This window comes from Hyperolius riggenbachi, chromosome 4 (genome assembly GCF_040937935.1).
Source record: "Hyperolius riggenbachi isolate aHypRig1 chromosome 4, aHypRig1.pri, whole genome shotgun sequence".
NCBI lineage: Eukaryota > Metazoa > Chordata > Amphibia > Anura > Hyperoliidae > Hyperolius > Hyperolius riggenbachi.
In genome coordinates, this window is record NC_090649.1 from 229,749,405 (window position 1) to 229,771,041 (window position 21,637).

The 21,637-nt window shown below is 40.7% G+C and overlaps 1 protein-coding gene across 1 annotated transcript in view; it reads left to right on the forward strand.

Moving 5' to 3' along the window:
- The window catches only part of PHF3 (PHD finger protein 3), a 31,570-nt gene extending 10,722 nt beyond the window's left edge, over positions 1–20,848 (forward strand). The window contains exons 3-6 of the mRNA XM_068281440.1: positions 753–909; positions 8,425–8,514; positions 14,072–14,267; positions 17,638–20,848. Of these exons, the coding sequence (XP_068137541.1) occupies positions 753–909; positions 8,425–8,514; positions 14,072–14,267; positions 17,638–19,712 (2,518 nt within the window). The 3' untranslated portion in view covers positions 19,713–20,848. The remainder of the gene's footprint in view (positions 1–752; positions 910–8,424; positions 8,515–14,071; positions 14,268–17,637) is intronic.
- The last annotated feature ends 789 nt before the right edge of the window (positions 20,849–21,637 follow it).

A 21,637-nucleotide genomic window follows, 5' to 3' on the forward strand; every position in this document is an offset into this window, starting at 1 on the left:
ACTAATTCACTATCCCTTCTACTAGCATTCTTTCCAGAATAAATCTTTTTTTAGTTGTTTTTTTTTTTTAATTCTGCGATAGTGGTCTTTTTAAGCCTTGTTGAAACCTTCAAGAACTGTCGCCTAGCATGGATCGGGATTAATTCCTTAGCTGACAGTTTGGGAACTCATAATATGCAATGTGGTAGCAACACATTTGTTACTATGGGGTGAGAAGGGACAGTTTGTGATGCATAACAGAGTGGCTTCTGGATGGCGGGGTGAGTGGGTAGAACAATGCAATTGGGGTCGCTCGTTCGTTGTTTAAATCTGCCATGTCGGATCGTTAGGTGATGTATAGGAGCTCAGACACAAATCCTGGATTCACCCTATATTTTTGCCTGTCTCGGTCTTTACCGGCTCTCATGGCTCAGTTTAATCTAGGGTGTGTATATGTAGTCTTCATGTCCTTTGTGACTAAAATTTAAATTTGCTGCACTCCCCAAAGTGTTTTGTGACTGAAAGTGAGGCTTGTAGGTTGAACTAATGTGAACTAATTAAACTAGTGTAAATGGAAACTATTAAAACTTTATACATTTGGGTCATTATTTGTCAACAAATTATTCTGTGTTGCAAAGGATTGCCTGAAAAACTCATCTGCAGATTAAAAATCCTGCTTACTTTTAAGAAATGTGTTGTTTTTCTGTTTTTAGTTAAAGCTTTTAAAATTATTCTAAACCCAAAAACCCTTTTTCTTGCTATTACTCTTGTAGCTCTGAGCCTTTTAATATTACTGAAGCGGCTGAAGATGAATCTACCTTTTTGTCCCGTTTGACCTACATTTGGAAAGGATTTCTTAACATGCCTTCTGTGGCAAAATTTGTTATCAAGGCTTATCCCATGTCTGGATCATTAGATCATTTAGCAGAGGTAATTCTATCTTTTTACTTGTATATAGTATTAAAAAAGACTGGAAAAAAACACCTTTTTTTCTGGTAAGTGTACTTGGTGTATACAATATATATTATGGTATTATAATTTATTGTATTGCTTTGTCGTCTTTGCCGCTATATTTTCCTTGCTTGAGCCATAGGAGTAGACATAAAACCTCCTTTATTTAGCCTGCCTTTAATATTTTCTGATGAACAGATGGGAGTTCAGTTAAAGATCATCTTACCATTTACATCTAGCTGCACAGCATTTACAGCACAGGGATTTCAGCTTTGCCTTTGCTCTTTTTTTTCTTTTAATTCCATATACTGTTAAAATGTAGACAAATGCTGATGCAGGATTGAGAGTACTATGATTATGTTATTGCCAAAAGAAAGAGTATTTTTAATGCAGGGACTTTTAAAATGTTTTCCTGGCATTATAGTCATAGATAGCAAAAAATGGTGCCTCAACCATACCTACTTCCCCAGAGACTGAATGTACCTTATTTAAGAGGTTTATGCTCTTTACTTTGGAAACATAATAGTATTGAAGCCTACATAAAATGGGTAAACCAACTGTGGGGAATACTAAACTCAATGAAGCGTCTATCCTCCTAGGGTCAGTCAGATGGACTCTCAGCCTCTGTCATACCAACAATATATATTTGTAATATCACAGATATCCCAAGTGAAACAACTTTGAGACTTAGACCAGAATTCTTCTATATAAAAATGTATTCTTGTAATTATATACAAAATACAAAAATAACCTTGAACAGGGTTATAATCAGCATTACAATTAAATGGTCTAACATGGTTAAAAGAGCATGTTATCTGAGGTTACAAGCACACTAGATATATATACTTTTCCTAGCTGTGACTAGGACTATTGAATACACACTACAAATGATACAAGAATGCAAACTGTTCCATACTGTTTCCTAATTATGCTTACAGCTACTTGAGATTACCTAAACAACAAATGACAACTTAATTCTAAAGATAAAATATTTCTGACAGTAGTAGTAATAATACTGTAGTAGTAATAATGGGTTGTTTTTATGCATGTATTTAGCATTGACAGTGCTCTGCATAAATCGAGTCACAGCACTTTTTTTTCAGACGTGCTTACAATCGAATGTTCCTTTTACAGTTTAGGAGCAATTTACCTACCAGTATGTTGTTGGATTGTGAGAGGAAACTGGAACACTCAGCTGCATAAGGAAATTCAGAGAACCTCAAGGATTCTCAGTTCTAGATTTCCCATCCTGTCCAATTGAAATTCCTTTTTTCGAACATTTTGGGGGAATAGATTCCCAACAGATGATTCGACTCTACATGGAATCGACGTCTACTGCCAGACCACTTCCCAGAGCAGATTGCAACAGACTAATGGACATGTAGAAAGGATTCCATGCTTTCCTGTGGAAAAACATGGACCTGTTCCCACTTTTCAGTGTCCATCGTGCCTGGTTTTGTCCCCTGCGATGCAAGACCTGCCGATATGAACACATTTTCTAGACAGTGGAATATGATAGAAAGGAACAGCATGCATCCACTTCAAGTTCAGCTTGTGTAGCAGACACTGCACATATTCTAATGTAGTTTTAACCAGTCCTTGCAAACTCTTTTGGTGTGATGTTTATACCGTATTGTATAATGTGTTTTCCTGGGCTATGGAGTCAGTTGATGAGTCTGAGTCGGAATGAGTTTTGTGTTTCTGGATTTTGAGATGGAAAAGAATGCTCCGACTGCAACTCCTAATAAATTGGAACTATAATTGAAAAAGAAAATATGATAAAATGTTCTATTAGTTAGATAGCAGTCATTATAACTAACTTATATACACTAATAGGAGTGCTTAGTGTACAAAAATGAATTCAACCAAATCAAAAATCAAGTTATTTGTGCTGCTGCAGTAAAGCAGTCACCATATTTTTTTTTTTTTTTAAATCAGATATACCTATCTGATTGTGACCTTACAGCTGATGTGTACAGATGAATCTTGTATAGAAAAAGTATATGAACCCTTTGTAATTATATGGATTTCTGCACAAATTGGTCATAAAATGCGATCTGATCTTCATCTAAGTCACAAAAATAGACAATTACATAGTTACATGGTTACTTGGGTTGAAAAAAGACATACGTCCATCGAGTTCAACCAGAGAACAAAGTACACCACCAGCCTGCTCCCTACAGTCTGCTTAAAAAATACTACACAAATAAATAATTGCTGGTAAATGTTTCCATGTTTTATTGAACACACCTTGTAAACATTCACAGTGCATGTGGAAAAAGTTAGTGAACCCTTGGATTTAATAACTGAGTGAACCTCCTTTTGCAGCAATAACGTCAACCAAACATTTCTTGTAGTTGCAGATCATATGTGCACAACGGTCAGGAGTAATGCTTGACCATTCACCTTTACAGAACTGTTTCAGTTCAGCAATATTCTTAGGATGTCTGGTGCAAATCGCTTTCTTGGGGTCATGCATCTCAATCGAGTTTAGGTTAGAACTCTGGGCCACTCCAGAAGGCATATTTTCTTCTGTTTAAGCCGTTATGTTGTTGATTTACTTATATGCTTTGGGTCGTTGTCCTGTTGCAACATCCATCTTCTGGTGAGCTTCAGTTGGTGGACAGATCGCCTTACGTTCTCCTGAAAAATGTCTTGCAGGAACTTTGGAATTAATTTTTCCTTCGATAATGGCTATTCAGGCCCTGACGCAGCAAAGCAGCACCAAACCATGATGCCCCCACCACCATACTTCATAGTTGGCATGAGGTTTTGATGTTTGTGTGTGGGTGTGCTGTGCCTCTTTTTCTACACACGTAATGTTGTGTGTTTCTTCCAAACAACTCAACTTTGGTTTCATCTGTCCACAGAATATTTTGTGCTCTTTTCCAAACTTAAAATGTGCAGAATGTTTTGGGGGGACAGCAGTGGCTTCCTCTGAATATCCTCCCATGAACTCCATTCTTGTTTAGTGTTTTATGTATTGTAGATCGCTAACATGGATGTGAGCATATGCCAGAGACTTTTGTAAGTCTTTAGCTGACACTCTAGTACTCTTCTTCACCATCTTAGAGCATTCTGCACTGTGCTCTTGCAGTCATCTTTAGAGGACGGACACTCCTAGGGAGAGTAGCAGCAGTGCTGAACTTTCTCCATTTATAGACAATTTGTCTTAGGGCGCGCCGCCATTAGAGCGGCACGCGTCTGCAAGACGGCTCTTCCAGGTCTGCGGGGAAAGCAGATTCGCCATCAGCCGTGCCATGCACGGCTATGGGATCCGCAGGCTCCCGTGCTGATTCGGATGGAAAAGCCGGCCGAATCGGTAGCGATTCGGCCGGCGTTACCATTACTCTCTATGGCAGAGTTTCCCCGCACTATTCGCCTGCGGGGAAACTGCGGATTCGCGGCGGTTTCCGCTCAAGTGAAAACGCGCCCTAACTGTGGACTGATGAACTGCAAGGCTTATGGAGATATGTTTATTACCCTTTCCAGCTTTATGCAAGTCAACAATTCTTAATCGTAGGTCTTTTGAGAGCTCTTGTACAAGGCATCAGTCACATAAGGCAATGCTTATTGGGAAAAGCAAACCCAAAACTGGTGTGTGTTTTTTTATAGGGCAGGGCAGCTGTAACCAACACCTCCAATCTCAACTCCTTGATTGGACTCCAGCAGGCTGACACCTCACTCCAATTAGCTTTTTGCAATGTCATTAGTCTAGGGGTTCACATACTTTTTCCACATGCACTGTGAATGTTTACATGGAGTGTTCAATAAAAAACAGGGAAACATTTAATTATTTGTGTGGTATTAGTTTAAGCAGACTGTGCTTGTCTATTCGTATTTTTGTGACTTAGATTAAGATCAGATCACATTTTATGACCAATTTGTGCAGAAATCCATATAATTTCAAAAGGTTTGCATGCTTTTTCTTATATATAAAATAACATCTCTGCTGTACGAATTAAGCCTAATGTGTAGTTGTCACTAGTAGAGATGGTCCATGAGATGCAAAAAATTCTGTGTTGATGCACAAACTCGAGGTGGGTTTGTAAAGGGGGGGGGGGGGGGGGGTGCCTGGAGGCACACTGAAAAGACACAGAGGCAGGTGATTGTGTACAGAACATGCCTCTGTGTCCTAATATGATTGCACAAACCCACCTCGGGTTCTCTTTAAATTTGGAGTTGTTCACTACAAATGACGTTACACAGTAGTAGTACACTTTACATATGCACTCCCTGCAGAGCTGCTGTGAATCCACTGAGAATGTTGTGCACATTTTAACGCAGAGTTATTGTCTACCACTCGTAAACCTGGTTGAGATCATGCTTGAATGTGTAATAGAGGAAGAATCCCCTAATTCTCCTGTACAGTGCCTGCACATCACTCTTGTACCCATAGTTAGATTGCCTAGCACCCGATTGATGTTCTTTGTTCCTGTCTGCTACCTGATCTCGTGCAGCGGCGAAAGAGGGTCCCCCCAGCCGCCCGAGCCCAGCGCAGCTGGACCAAACAGTTCCGGCCAGCGCTAAGGGCTGGATCGGAGGCGGCTGACGTCCATGACGTCACTCCGCTCGTCGCCATGGCGACGAGGAAAGCAAAACGAGAAGGGCCGCTCATCGCGGCCCTTCTTGTTGCTTCTGATCTCCGGAGGCGATCAGAAGTACGCATTAGGAGCGCCCTCTAGTGGGCATTCATGCAGCCAACTTTCAGTTGGCTGCATGCAATCGTTTTTTTTTTTTAACCAGTAGAAAAGAGAATTCAGCTACACCAATGGCTGGGTGAAAAAAGGTTCTCCATTTATTAACATCAGTGGATACAAAAAGTATTAAAACAGCTCACGCGTATCGGAGCTCATGGCTCCTTAATCATAGCTAACACATTGTTGTAGTGCACCAGTTTAAATAGACCAGTGTCGTCCCGCCCCAAAGAGGGAGGGAGGTGTGGCCATAGGCCTTAAAGTAACACACATAAATATAGCTCCACATTAAAATGGCAAAAGCCAGAATATGAAATGTGATAAAATGTTACATACACAGTAACAACATAACAATACTATGTAAAATAGTCCAGATACTCTAAGCGACATGGCAAAAATATATATTAGTGTAGAATAACAGCAAAATTCTAACCTAAGTACTACTAAGAATCCAGGATACTGGGACATTAAAGACCAAAGTCATATGCTAGACTAACGTCCATTCTTGAATTTAACCCCTGTGGAATCCGTGTCCCCAATTTCCATATCCAAAAGTCCTCTCTTTTGCGTAAAATCCTGTACAGATCTCCCCCTCTAGCAGAACGCATAACCCTTTCCATCTCCTGGAAAACAAAACCCCTCATATCTCCCTGGTGTGTATCAAGTGCTTAGACACACTGGAAACCTGAGAAATGGAGGACCTGTTTCTGAGGCATCTAGAGGCTACGTTATAATGTTCGGAAATGCGTTGGCGTAGAGATCGTGTGGTACAACCCACGTACTGCAACCTGCAAATAGTGCAACCGACGAGATAGACTACATAATTAGTATTGCAATTAATATATTGCTTATTCCGAAATTTCGTCCCATTAGAAGCAGAAACTATCTCCCGAGTTGCGCCATGCACGGTGCAATACCTGCAGGTGTTATACCCGCACTTAAAAGAACCCGTATAGGTTAACCATGTAGGGACCCTTCTTTCCGAACTGGAGAAAAGGCTTTAGGAAAGCTGCGACCCCTTTAATTAAAAAAAACCGTCCGGTCGCCAGCCTGGCGATCTTAATAGAAAGCCAGGCTGGTTAATATGCATCTCTGGTGTACATTAAAAAAAAACACAGGTACGTGAATACTGAAACGTCATATTAATAAGTTTCACTGGAAGCCCGTATCGGCTGTGTTCCAATGCATAGATCTGCCCCCTTTCAGAAAATGGCCCTGACCCTTTCTCTATCAGATATAAAAAGGTAGAGGCCCTTTTCTACAAGTTAGCAGGGCAACACCCTGGAACCTGGGTGAAATGGGGCTCCGTTCAGTCTTATTCTACAGACATACTAGCGAATTCATGTTGGCAATGGCAGACAGAAAGGGTAGAGTGTCAGCTTCCAGGCCAGGAGCTTTTTGTTCCCAAAAGCAGATGCCATCTTGATATAGCTTTAGAATTTGTATGCTTTGGCAGTGATGAAATTCCTTTTATGTTACACACTTTCAATCAACAAGATTGTTATAGACATATCAAAGGAGTCGGTGGAACCCTAAACTGAGGAGTCGGAGTTGAGATGATTCTTGGTACTGACTCCACAACCCTGGTATTATAAAGATTTTCCCAGTAGTTACTTGTTGTATATAAAGCAATATGTATTGTACAAACAGTATTCCTGAAGAAAATTTGGTGACTTTATTCAAAACCTGGAAGCAAAATTAAAAACAACCCATTTGTTACACCACATTAGGAAATTCTAATTCTGTTTCAAGTAAGCTGTATTGGCTGCTATGCATGTTTCATTTTTATGGAACAGTTATGCATAGAACAATAGAACCTCCTCCAAACAGAAGAAGTTGATAAGATAATGAAATGTGCCTATACATTACTTAGATTTTCCTGTATGTGCAAACATTTGATTCATCATTTTATCGAATCGGGAAGAATCGATTATGTTCCATTCTGCTGGATTGATGGAAACTAGCTGATATCTGATCGAATCAACCAATTTACTTGATCAGACAGGATGGAACATATCGATCAATCATAATGGAATTAGCTTGTGTTCACATGATTTCGATCAACTGAATCAATGCTTGGTTTCAGAGCATGGAGGCACAACATAATTCAACTCAATTAGTGAAGGAGAATCATATAGGAGTTTGCTTGCTGTGTGTGGGCCAACTTTTGATCACCACACTTTTTTTGATCATCCAATAAAGTTGATTACTTTACCACTGGATGGAGAATCAAGTAATGTACGGACACCTTAAAGAGGAACTCCAGTGAAAATAATTTAATATAAAAAGGTGGTTAATTTTTACAATAATTATGTATACATGATTTAGTCAGAGTTTGCTCATTGTAAAATCTTTCCTCTCCCAGATTCACATTCTGACATATATTACATGGTGACATTGTTACTGTGGGCAGATTATGTAGCTGTTCTGGCTTTAACAGACAGCTATAAACAGCCATTTCCTGTGTGTGTCATTGTTGTGGCAGTTTGCCCAGAGTACCGTATGGTACCAGAGCCTCTTGTGGGAGGGGTTTCAGCACAAAATCAGTCATACAGCGCCCCCTGATGGTCTGTTTGTGAAAATCATTATATTTTTCATGTAAAAGTGGGTATCAGCTACTGATTGGGATAAAGTTCAATTCTTGGTCGGAGTTTCTCTTTAACACTTGGTCTCCACATCCTGTAGCTATGTGATGCAGGTCATATACAGCAGTATACAGTATTCTGATTATAAATATTCTCTCATTTAACAGAGCTAAATAATATTGTGAAATTCTAATATTGTTTCACCCTCATAGGACCTTCCCGAAAGCATCCAGGTGGGTGGAAGGATTTCACCACAGACTGTTTGGGATTATGTAGAAAAGATAAAGGCTTCTGGAACAAAGGTACATTTTTGTTGAATGTTATCAGCTTAATCTTGGCTTGAAAAGTAGTTTGTTCTTTTTGATATATTAGATCATTAAAGCTACAGATGAACCATTAGCTTAGTGGGTAGCCCATCTTTTCCTTGACTAGAATATTTACTGGAGGACTGGGGAGAATATGTAGTTTCTTAAAATTCATCTTGAAACTGTTCCCCCATGATACTTCCATCCATAACAAGATTTAACGTGAGAACACCCTACCTTATGGACTATTCCAAAACCTGTCAGATCCATCAGATTTTTACCACCTGCTGTAAACGACATGAACCTAGGAGAAAAGTAATTTATAGTGTGTTTTAAAGCACACCTATGTGAGAGGACTATTGAGGCTGACATATTTATTTCCTTCTAAGCAATGCAGTTTGCCTGGCTTCCTGCTGATCCTTTGCCTCTAATACTTTTAGACCCTGCAGATCAGATATTCCTGTCTGACATCTGACTGGATTAGCGGCATGCTTGTTTCAGGTGTGTGATTCTACTGTAGACCTACAGATCAGCAGAATGCTCGGCAACTGGTATTGTTTAAAAGGAAGTAAATATGTCAGCCTCCATATCTCTCTCACTTCAGGTGTACTTTAAGCTGGGAGAAATGTTTTTCGCGATATTGGTCCGTTACGGCCAGACACAGCCCTTATCTGACTGACAGATAATTCCTTCCTTTCACTTTCCATATGTGCAACTTTGTGAGTTTATTTCAGTCATATTAATAGGGGGGGGGGGGGGGCACTAGATACCAGGTAAGGCTGTATAAGGGAAGGAGCACCACTAGACATTGGGTATGCTGTATGAGGTAGGCAACTAGACGCCAAAGGAACACTGTGCAACATAGAACAGTGACAACCAAATACTATGTAACGGGTAACACTATAAGGGAGGGGGGACCACTACACACCAGGTACGCTGTATGAATTGGGTGGGGGGTGACCACTAAAACACGGGCACGCTGTGGGGGAGAGAGGGGGGACCGCTACACACCAGGTACTCTGTGTAGGGAAGACCACTAGACCAAAGGTCACGCTGTCAGGGGGTAGGGTGTGGGGACCACTGAAAACTAAGGAAAACTGTATGAAGGAGGGAGGAGACCACTAGTCCACCAGAGAGGAAATATGGGCGATGTTAAAAGTTGCGGCCTGGGTATCTGCCCTAGTTTTATGCTCGAGTCCGACAATTTTTCTGATGTCTGAAGGAAAAATCAAGTACCTTGGTCTACATTCAAGTACATACAGTAAGGACTTTGTTAGTAACATAATTTCATGTACAGAACACAGTGCTTAAACTAAACACAAAATTCTATATACCTTTTCCCACCGAGCAGCTGGAAAAGACCAGCAACCGTGCCCAGGCTTAAAGGGAACTTTAACTGAGAGGGATATAGATGTTTCCTTTTAAACAATACCAGTTGCTTGTCAGTCTTGCTGATCTTTTTGGCTGCAGTAGTGGCTGAATCTCACACCTGAAACAAGCATGCAGCTAATCCAGTCTGACTTCAGTCAGAGCACCTGATCTGCATGCTTGTTGAGGGGCTGTGGGGCTAAAAGTATTAGAGACACAGGATCAGCATCCTTCTCCATTTAGGTCCCCTTGAATTGCACAGGAGTGTAAATAATCAGCCTTGGTTAATATATAAACAGCCAGCCTAAATATATAAGCCATAATAGCCTTAACAATAATGACAATCAGATACAAGGCATAACTGCATAAAATGCGATACAAAGTCCTGTATATGTGGATTTGTTTCTGTTCCAGGGTAGTAATTGCTAATTTGGACAAATTCATGCAGTCAGTTAACGCTTCCTTTAATATGAGATCCTTCACCAAGGGAAAAAGACTGTACCTGAGTTGAAAAGGACTCACTGATTGGTTTGACTATGATCACAAACAAGCTTGTGGGGCAGTTAACAGACTCCCCTCACCTGCTCAGAATTGCACAGACCAGCAGACCAAAATCTTCCTTCACGTTAAAGTGCATGATTGTTGTACACCTCAAAAAACAAGTATGGAGCTCTCATTGCGCAGTGCCATTCTTAAAACTTTATTTTAAAACCGCTCCCATTCTTTCACAGATGATTCTGGCTTTTGGAATGTCAGAGCAGGCTCCACCCCACGGCGTCTCCCCACCTGACTGCCGCAATGTATTGCCTGCTGCTTCCAGCAGCTTTTCTCCCCAGACCTTCATGACTGCCTGGTCAATTTCCCTCCGGGGGAACAGTCTAGCATGTGAGGGAGATTGACCAGGAAGATAAGGAGCTTTATCAATTGCAATTTCGAATGTACTGTATATATGATCCAGTGTTCATGTCCAAAGATTTATGTGGGGATGACAACCCGAAAACTAAAGACTCGTATATCAGAGCGTCTGAGTAACATAACATGTGGAATGAAACCTAATGGAGAGTATCGTAGCTCCCTGGCGGAACATTTCTGTTTAACTCATGTTGGCTCAACCAATGGGTTTAAATTTAAAGGAATTTACAAACTGACAAAAAATAGAAGAGAGCGAGACAGAGAAAGGGTGCTGTTGCAGCAGGAGTGCAGATGGATATACACCCTGGACTCACTGGCCCCTCAGGGACTAAATCAGAAACTTGACTATACATCCTTTTTTGTAAGGGAAAGGCTAGGGGTGCCGGGGGAAAGGAGGAAAATGAGATGGGACTTGAAGGAACCTCGAGTCTGGGGACCACACAACCCTCTGGGTGTGACCATTTAAATTTCAAAAAAACATTTGTGCAACTGGCATCCATAAGTGTAAAAAATAAAAATGTATAATTACAATTAATCCTTGAAATGTCTGCAGCTGAAGAATGCACTTTCTGTTCTGTTGTGTCCGAATTGAATAGTATTGCCAAGAGGGAAGTATCCTTCGTGGAAAAAGTGAATTGCATATGTTACTATGTCTGCTGTGGCTTTTCCCCGTCTTGTGTTGCTTATGCTGCCATGGAGTTATGGGAGGAGCTGAGCCACGTAGCCTCCATCTCATCAGGAACTGAATAAGAGGTGTGCCCGCTGCCCCATCAATCATCCTGACGAAGCTCACGGGGGCGGGTGCAACGCGTCAATGAGCGGGGCTATCTCCTGTTCTGTGTCGAGCGCAGACAGACACTGAGCAAGTGTGGACACGTGTAGATCTGCATAGCTACTACTCCCCGCTGGAGTCCGTTGAGCGTTGTAGCGGCGGGCAATGAGCAGCGCATGGCTTCCTGGATAATCGGAAGCCCTGACTGGACCTGCACGCCGGGGTGGTGAGAACACCAGCAGTGTTGTATCTATAGGCTGGATCAATCGCTAGCTTGGCCACTACACTAGTAAACTGCACATACTTGTCTACCTGCTAAAATCAGCAAGTCAAGCAGTGAGCACCTGCATTTACATCCCTCTATCCCTCCCCGGCACTCTGACAAAAATCCGGAGTATCTTGGTACCGGTAACAGTGTGTATGTGGGTGAGGTCTCTGTGAGGTGCATTGGGTTATGCTTGGGAGCTCTCCACAGGTGTGTTTTTAGGGCATGTGGGCCCACCTTTTTGTACTGTTCCCCCAATTTTTGATACCAATAAAGGCAATTTGTATACGGATATCCCCTGAGCAGTCACATGTTTGTTTGGTATAAGCGGAAATTGACCAGGATGTCACAGAGGTCTTGTGAGGAGAGGTGCTTGGAGTAGCAGGCAATACGGGAGACCGTGTGGGGTGGAATCCACTAACATTCAAAAAGTCAGAAACATCTGTGAAAGAATGTTTTGTTTTTAATAAAGTTTTAAGTTTTTCTTAACCGGCATTGCGCAATGAGCGCTTCATGCTTATTTTTTAAGGTGCACAACGCTCATGCACACGGTGAAGGAGATAATATCGGTACTAAGACAGAAGATTTTAATCTGCTGGTCTGGGTGATTGTGAGGAGGTGAGGCTTTTAACCTCATTGTGTTCAATTTCCCCAGGATTTCTGTGCAAAAAGTGGTTCAATTAATTACAAATAATTTTAAACTTTTTTTTTTTTTTGTAATCATTTTTTTTTTTTAAATATTGAATTCAATATTGAATACAAAAAAATAGATTGCCGTCAGATGACGCTGCATGGCCCGCAATTGTCAGGGGAGAAGCAAATGGGGAGAAGCAAAGCAAAAGCAGAGGGAGAAGCAAATCCGCCGAGGGACATGGAAGACACTGAGGAAGCTATCAGAGGTGCACAAAAAGGGATCAGCACGCCAATTGTGAGCATAGGTTAGCCAGGCATAGTTACCCCAGTATAGGTTAGCCAACATAAAGGTGAAAAAGTATAGGTAGACAGCTATAGGTGCCAGGGCTGTGAAGTCGGAGCAATTTTGGGTATCTGGAGTCGAAGTTGCAGGCGAAGTCGTGGTTTCATAAACTGCAGAGTCAGAGTCTATTATTTTTGTACCCACTTCACTGCCCTGATAGGTGCCGCAGTATAGGTAGTTAATATAAATGTCCCTAGCATATTTGGCCAGCTATAGGTGTAACAGTATAGGTTAGGCAGGTATAAGTGTCCCCAGTATGGTTAGCAGCTATAGATGCTACAGTATGAGTTAGCCAGGTATAATTTTTCCATAGTATTAGTCCACTGTAGGGGCTCTCTACCCCCCCTGCCTCCACTGATCATCCATCCCACCCCCCTCCCTCCAGATCACCCAGCATAACATTCTGCATCCCCTCTCCCTCCACCGATCTCCCCCTCCCCCCATTGCCTGCTGTGTCCCTGGCAGCGCTGAGAATAGAGCCGATACAGTTTTACTTTTGATAGAGTATTCTTCTCCGCATGCAGCTCCAGGCTACTGTATACAGTACCAGGGACGTGGCTGACGCCATCAGCTGAGTCCCCAGTACTGTATACAGTAGCCCGGAGCTGCATGCGGAGAAGAATACTCTATCATTGCTGGAAAGAGCCTTGGTGAGTAAAACTCCCCCTGCTCTATTCACAGCGCTGCTAGGGACACAGCAGGCAATGGGGGGGGGGGGTGATTGGAAGAGGTAGGAGGGATCCAGAATGTTACGCTGGGGGATCAGGAGGGGAGGGATGGATGAACAGTGGAGGGAGGGGGATCAGGGATGCCACCAGTCACCCGCTGGTATCGGCAGCTACAAATCTCCCTGACTGCATGGACGAGCCAGGCCCGTCCTTACCGCTTGGGGAGGTTAAATGCCCCACAAGCTTGTTTGACTTCTGTGATTGTAGTCTAACCAATCAATGAATCCTTTTCCACTTGTGTGCAGTCTTTTTCTCTTGTGGAGGATCTAATCTGATTATAATAAAGGAATGCATGAATAATTTCATGTAACTCTTGACCTGGGCCAGTAAAATGTCATGTGCCTTTTAAATATTAAATTTGCATGAAAAAATGCAATTAAAACATAGTTCACTTAAAATATGAACATCATTTTCTTTTGCCCAAAGTAATGCAAAAATACTTCTGAAATAATAATTGCATATACAGTATATGTATGGTCTAATTCTTAAATACATAACCATAACTGATTTTTTTTCTTCTTCTCTTTCTCTAGGAGATATGTGTGATACGTTTTTGTCCGGAGACTGAAGAAGATCAAATATCTTACACATTACTGTATTCTTACTTCAGTAGCAGGAAACGTTATGGTGTAGTAGCAAACAATATGAGGCAGGTGAAAGACATGTATCTAATTCCACTAGGGGCCTCAGAAAAAATACCACATTTTTTTGTACCTTTCGATGGACCCGGTAAGATTTTACTTAAATCTTTTGAATAGTACAATATTTGATGTATTAAGATAAAACATTAAAAACAACCAGTGAGGGCAGGTGTGGAGGTTAAAGAGAATCTAAAGTCATTTTTTTTCTTATTTTATCTATAAAACATGCTAAGGATTTAAATACCTTGTTTCCTGCACTATCCTAGCTTTAAAATGAGTCCCCCCTGTCTAGATAATTATCTTTAATCTCTCTGGAACCCACTGGGTCTCAGAATATGCTTCCGAGAAGAGAGCAGGAGGCGCTTGCCTCCTGCTGTGAGGATGCTGACAGATGCTGTTGCTGTGAGACTCTGTGCTGCCTTAGAAGGGGGCGGGGAAACTGCAGAGATTGCTGTCGATCTGCAGTGAGAGAGGCAGATCTACTGCAAACCGCTCTGCCTGTTCCTGCTCGCTTCCTGGAAGCATATTTTGCAACCAAGTGGGTCCTAGAGAGATTAAAGATGATTATCTGGACAAGTGTGACTCATTTTAAAGCTGGAATAGTGCAGGAGACAAGGTATTCAAATCCTTAGCATGATTTGTAGATTAAAAAAAAAAATCCCTTCAAATTCGCTTTAAGTGTGGGCATAAAACCTGTTTGTCTACTTAGTATTAAAGTACCTGAAGTGACATGTAATTTGCTAAAAAACACGCAATGATTAAAAACACTTACTCTGCAGTAATGAAAAAAGGCATATCTTTGGGTAAAACCCAAACCAATGACCTTGGATGGCACCCTACTCCTCCTCTGTGGCCAGCAGTGGGGGTGTCCTTGGTGGTGGTGGTGGACAGTGGGCGCCTCTTCTTTAGTCAACGTGTGCAGTAACTTCACAATGCGTTTCGGCGTATCCACGCCTTTGTCAAGTGAGTTACTGCTATGCACACGTGGGAATAAATACACTGTAGTCACAGGAAATTAGTGCTGTGAACTTTTGGTAACCATGGAGATCGTTGGTTGCACTTCCGGTTCATCACCCAAAACTAATAATTTTCTTTTGGTAGTTTTAATTAAAACAAATTATTTAATATGGTTCCTCACAAGGGACTTGCTTACCCTATGAGGCAGTGGCGTGCTGTAAGTTCTTATATGGCTGCAGCAAGATTGAACACCATACCTTACTACTTAAAACTAGCCTGTGTTCCTTTTTCTTGTTGTAAGGGTAAATAACTCAAGGCTGTCTGTAGGTCAGTTGTAATACTCTGGTAACTAGAGGTCATTAAACTTCTACCTGGCTGAGGAACACTTCTGAGCGCAGGGAACAAATACAGGCTTCAGTACTTAAAGGGAACCTAAACTGAGAAGGATTTGGATTGTTCCTTTTAAAATAATACCAGTTGCCTGGCTCTCCTGCTGATCCTGTGTCTTTTAGCCACAGCCCCTGAACAAGCATGCAGATCAGGTGCTCTGACTGAAGTCAGACTGGATTAGCTGCATGCTTGTTTCAGGTGTGTGATTCAATTACTACTGCAGCCAAATAGATCAGCAGGACTGCCAGGCAGCTGGTATTGATTAAAAGGAAACATCCATATCCCTCTCAGTTTAGGTTCCCTTTAAAGCTTTGTCCAAATGGGAGCTGCATAAACATTAAAAATAGTGGTTATACACCTGAAACTGCCAAAACTTTAATCTTGGGATTTTAAACCTTAAGATTACCATATTTTTGGCATATAAAACATACTTTTTCTCCTCCAAAAATGGGGAGTAAAAGTTACTGCCTCTTATATGCTAAATACAGAGAGTCTCCACTTACAACCGCCCACTAATATGAACTGCCAACCCACCATGATGTTGGGGCTCCCTGTTAGAGGCTTGCATCAAGTTGGGTACCTGCGGGTTACATATTTTATATTGTATTCGGTTATTTTGGCTCTGGTATTCTTTAATGGGGCTATTAACATTACATTTTCACCGAGTGTCACTAACAACCCAAGTGGGAGCACCATGATATGAGGCAGTATGTGGGGTTAGAATCACTTCCAAAAAACATTGTACCATGCATAGAAGAAACCACATCTAAATGAGATCCAGAAACACAGCTGTCTTCTCTAAGCCGAGACGGCCAGGTTGGCGCCACCTTTTTTTTTTTTTTTTTTCTAAATGTATATTTCATTGTTTGGGATAAAGACCATTTAACTGTAGTGGAAAGATGTGATATTACCGAGCTGGCTGAAGTATCTGAGAGGTCCAACTTATTCATAGTGCTGACTGGACATTATTTTAAATCTTTTGGTAGGTGACCGATTATTAAAATGTGTATCTTCACCCTAACTAACAGCTCAACCAAATCCAAATTGTAATTGGGTTAATTCTAATAGTAACCAGGATAAGGAAAAGTAAACCTAGTATAGAAGTAAATTTGCAGAATCCATTTTTTTTTGTCGGAGAACTGTGATTAAATAACAAAAATGTTTTCTTTTTGCCCTATCTGGTTTTAGCTTTTGAACAGGTCGATCAGAAATGACCATGGAAGTCTCAAAGTTGGAATTACAATACTTTATTTTCATGCATTACATAGAAAACATCACTGAAGGTGGTGGAAAAGAGCAGTGACTGCGGCAGTAAATAGCATGGAGCATGGAAGTTGGTTAGCACATTGGTTTTAGCTGCACAGTTCACTGACCAACTTAATCACATTTCAGTTTTATGCTCAATAGACGGGTGGGATTTTGTATTGGTCTCTGTGTTAGCACAACATGCTGTAGACTTGTAGTTCACAGGATGTTGTATTTTAGGATCTTACTTTCTGAGCAGGAAACCAGAAGGTGTCGGGTGAATAGGTTTACAGCTGTAAGTGAGCACAGCTGTAAAATCGATTTTTAAAATGTGATAATGCAGTTCGAAAAGCAGTAATTAAAATGTACACCCAAAAAGTTTCGGAATAAGTTGGGTTTAATCTACATACTCACTGAATAAATATCCCCCAAAACTTCTTTGAAGATTGCTTTGGCTGACCGTTTACCCACTACCAGTGTATAAATGGGCTGCTGGGCTGTTTGCTAAATAGCGCATTCTGTCCCCAAGGTTAGGAAGTGAAACAAATGTCTTGCTGCAGTGGTACTTGGGTAATTTTTAAACTCTGGTTCACTAAAAATGAGACCACTTGATCACAACGCAAAATAACAAGTCATAATACATTAATTGTACAGGCAATGAAAATATAGCTGTAGCTATGTGCATTATTGTAAGTGAATTGAAAGGAAAATACATTTTAGTATAGCTGACATTTTTAAAAGTTATAAGCACACTGTACATATTTATTAATTCTCTAATTGTCTTGCCTATAATGTATACAAGCAATTTGTGCAAGGAAAATTTCATAAGACCATATGTAATAGTGTAACTTTTGTTCTTAATACAGGCCTGGAAGCACGAAGACCTAATTTACTTTTGGCCTTAATAATTCGTCAGAAAGTTAAAAGACAACACAGTACAAGTCTTGATGATGAGCAGCTTGGAACATTACTGAATGTTTCTGAGAAAAGAAGTAAAGTTGATGTGGAAGAGAACGATGAAGATGATGATGAAAATGATTTTTTTAATTCATTCTCTGCTGTGTTACATAAGAGCAGAAACAGACCCCAGGTCTCAGATTCTGAGGAACCTCCACCAAGTGAACCTGTACCAGTACCAGAGGCAGTAAAGAAAGAGCCACCAAAGCCACCTCGATTTCTTCCAGGAGTATTGGTTGGTTGGGAAAATGCTCAGTCTACTATAGATTTAGCCAGTAAACCATTACCCGTTGATGACATATTGCAGTCTCTCTTAGGAACTACAGAAGATACATTTGAACTTAAACCACCTATTTCAGCACGTACTGATCATTTATTAAAGAGAGTTAAAAGTCAACCAAAAGAAGAAGAAATTAGTGCTGATACATCTTATGACAATGTCAGTGAAATGGATGTTACTCCTGAGCCTGTAGAGGAAACAAAAGAGAAACCAGCATCATTAACTATATCTCAATCTGGGACATCAGTTCTTTCGCTGAAAGACAAGCCCCCTGATGTTCCTACTGAAGTATATTTATCTAAATTAAATGCTCAGTCTAGTGAAGAGACAGTTGGAGAAGAGAGTTTAACAGAGCCTCCTGATTTTAATCCTGACATTGAAATGACCTCTCCAGTTTCTGAAAGCAAGTACAGTATTGATATAACGGCACCTTTAGATGTTAATTCAAGCCCTGTGAAACCTTCCAAATTACTACATGTTAAAAGGGATCCCAGGCAGGCGGCTGTAAAAAGTCATAATTCTTCAGATTCGAAAGACTATGATTTGAGCAAAAATGAAGATGATGTACCACAAAACAAAGACCCCACAGTGAGACATAAAAAGGATAAAAGTAGGAAACACTCTCATGGTGAAAATGATTCACCTACATCTAGAACTGATAGATCTAAAAGCAGTCTGTCATATTCCTTTACAAAGAATGAGACTGATATTGCAGAATCAAGTAAGACAGAAAATCCCAGACAATATCCTCCTGATCTTCTTATTGATGAAACAGACCCTCTGCAGCAGTTTCGGCGAGCTTTGGCTGCAAATAAATCGCAGTCCCAGGCATCGAATCCTTCACAGGCTGAGGCACCTTGTAAAAATGCAGCACCTACATTTACTGGAAATTTTCCTCCATTAAATCTTCAGCCACCTCCATTTCTTCCTCTAAAGAACAATCCTCCTCCATTTCCATTCCAGCATGCACCCAACTTTCCGTTGCCGGGTAATGCAATATTTCCTTATCCTCCTCCTATACCACCTCTTTTTCCAACTCCACTAGGTATTGGCTTTCCTAGACCACACAGATTTCAGCCTGTGGATCCCAACATTCATAATCCATTGGTTGCTTGGCACCCAGCACTTCAAATGCCTCGACAGCCACATTTTTTTGGGCCAGTTACAACTGGGCCTCTCATGAGCTCTGAACAAGTTAGGTACCAAGCACCTCCAAAGCTATATCAACAAGATCATAGAATTCAAGAAAGGCGTCATAGTGACCCCTGGGACAAGGAAGATCGAGATAGAAGTTTCAGTCGTAGTAGCCGAGGTGAACACAGGCAAAGATTTTATAGTGAATCTCATCATTCAAGAGACAAGAGACATGAAAAAGAATCTGGGAGTGATAAACATGGAGACAGAGATTCTGAAAGAAGCAGACGACGAGACAGAGAAAAAGAGAGAACCCATGATAAAGAACGGAAAAGTCGTGATGAGTCACACAGAGAAAAAGATCGATCTCGAGCGCCTCACAGTGACAAGTCTGATAGCAGGACAAGTAAAGAAAGGCGGAGTAGTGATAAATCCAAAAGTGTCGAACGGGGCCATGAAAAGGAAAAATCCAGAGATAGAAATAGAGACAGAGAAGAGGAAAAGGAGAAGGACAGACATCATAAAGACAGGAACAGGGACCATAGTGATAAAAGTAAAAGCAAACGATGAAAGCATTGCTTTCTAGCTTTTTTTTTCTCCCTTATTCCTTACTAGGGTTGTGCCATCCTTTTCTATGAAATGTCGGTGTTTTTTTTTTTTTGTTTTTTTTTGCAGAAAGAAAATGTTATTGTAACACCTGATTACCCATTATATATTCTTTGATGTTTGAATCTCACTAAAACAAAATGTTTTTAACAAATCTTTTTCAGCAGTCAGCATGTAATAAAACCACAATATGTTTCTTTCTAAATATGCAATACACTGAGATATTTAGTTGGAAATTGTGCATAATGTACAGCAGATTTTTTTCCTTTTTGCTTTGCACATGAAATATTGCTAACATTTAAAAGAGAATTTAAAGCCGTACTTTACACAGAAATGTTTTTAAATGCACTGTTTTTAAACAACACAACAAATACAGGATCCATAAATTACTGGTCAGAAAATTTTTAACCTGGTGCTGTAAAAAGCTTACCCTTGGCAAATATTAAGTTGTTTCCAACAGTTTATCAATATGGTCAGCATATCGAAGATGATTTTATCATGCATATATTAAGTATAAGCTGTTCGGTTACTATAGCTTTTCATAGAGAAAATATATTTTAAACCTATAAATTTGTAGTTAGACTAAAATGTGTAAGCTGCTGATGGAGATGTAGGGCAGACTTCAAATAAGGTTCTTCCTAAAGTGCCCCGATTGCCACACAACCTTGTACAATTTTATTTGCAAATACCGATTTTCTTTGGAGAGTCATGCATAGGTCAGCTTTCTCCCACCTTATAATTCTGCCTGATGGTCCATAGACTGTGGTGTATGACTTCACTGGTGGGCTTGGAAGGAGGTTAAGCTACACGTCCCAAGTAAAATTAAGTATTTGCACATTACAGTACCCAGGTTTGGGGGCTGACAATTTTTTTTGAAAATCTTAAATGCATACAAGCATTACATCTGTATTAGTAGTTTATAACATTTGATCTGATGTGTTCATTTTAAAGCTACATTTTCTTTTAGAACATTAAAATTAGAAAATTTGCGCTTTAAATACTTGAAATCTCTGCTTGTACATTCTTGTGTTTTGCTATTTTTTATACTGTAAAATGTAAATATTTTAAGGAATATTTTGATTTTAAAGAAGATAAAAGCTAACATATTTTGTCTCATTACTGTGTATGACATGTTGTGCTTAATTCATGTTATAAAGTAAAGATTTTAGTATTATTTCTTGCATTTGTTTTAATGTGTTTGCCGTTGCCCACATTTTTATAATTTGGTGAACTTTGAAAACCTAATATCTTGGGTGTATACTTTGCGAATTTTGACCCATATGCAGAGCCTTGTACATGAAATCGACTTAAAGATCTGCCTGCACTGCCCATGATGACCAGACTTTTCAATGTGTGCTTAAATCTGAATGGATTTAAAGTACTCCTGACCTGGTTACCTCTCCCCTCTCCTACTTTAATATTGTTTAACCTCCCTGGCGGTTAATTTTTTTTGCCAAATTGGCAAAAATCCTTTTTTTTTTTTTAATTTTTTTTTTGTTTCATGTAAAGCTACCAGAGTGGTAGCTACATGAAACACCACTAGAGGGCGCATGTGTCCCTCTAGTGCGATCGTCGCCGGCATCTATAGCAAACAGGGGAACGCGTATATAACGTGTTCCCCTGTTTGGCTTCTCCTGTCGCCATGGCGACGATCGGGATGACGTCATGGACGTCAGCCGACGTCCTGACGTCAGGCACACCCGATCCAGCCCAAAGCGCTGCCCGGAACTTATTGGTCCGGGCAGGGCTCTGGCGGGGGGGCCCTGTGCGCGCAGCTAGCAAAGTGCTGGCTGCGCGCACAGCACGTTACAGCACAAAAATCGCCCCACCAGGGGCTGAGATCTCCCCCTGCGCGGCATAGCCCGAGCTCAGCTCGGGCTTACCGCCAG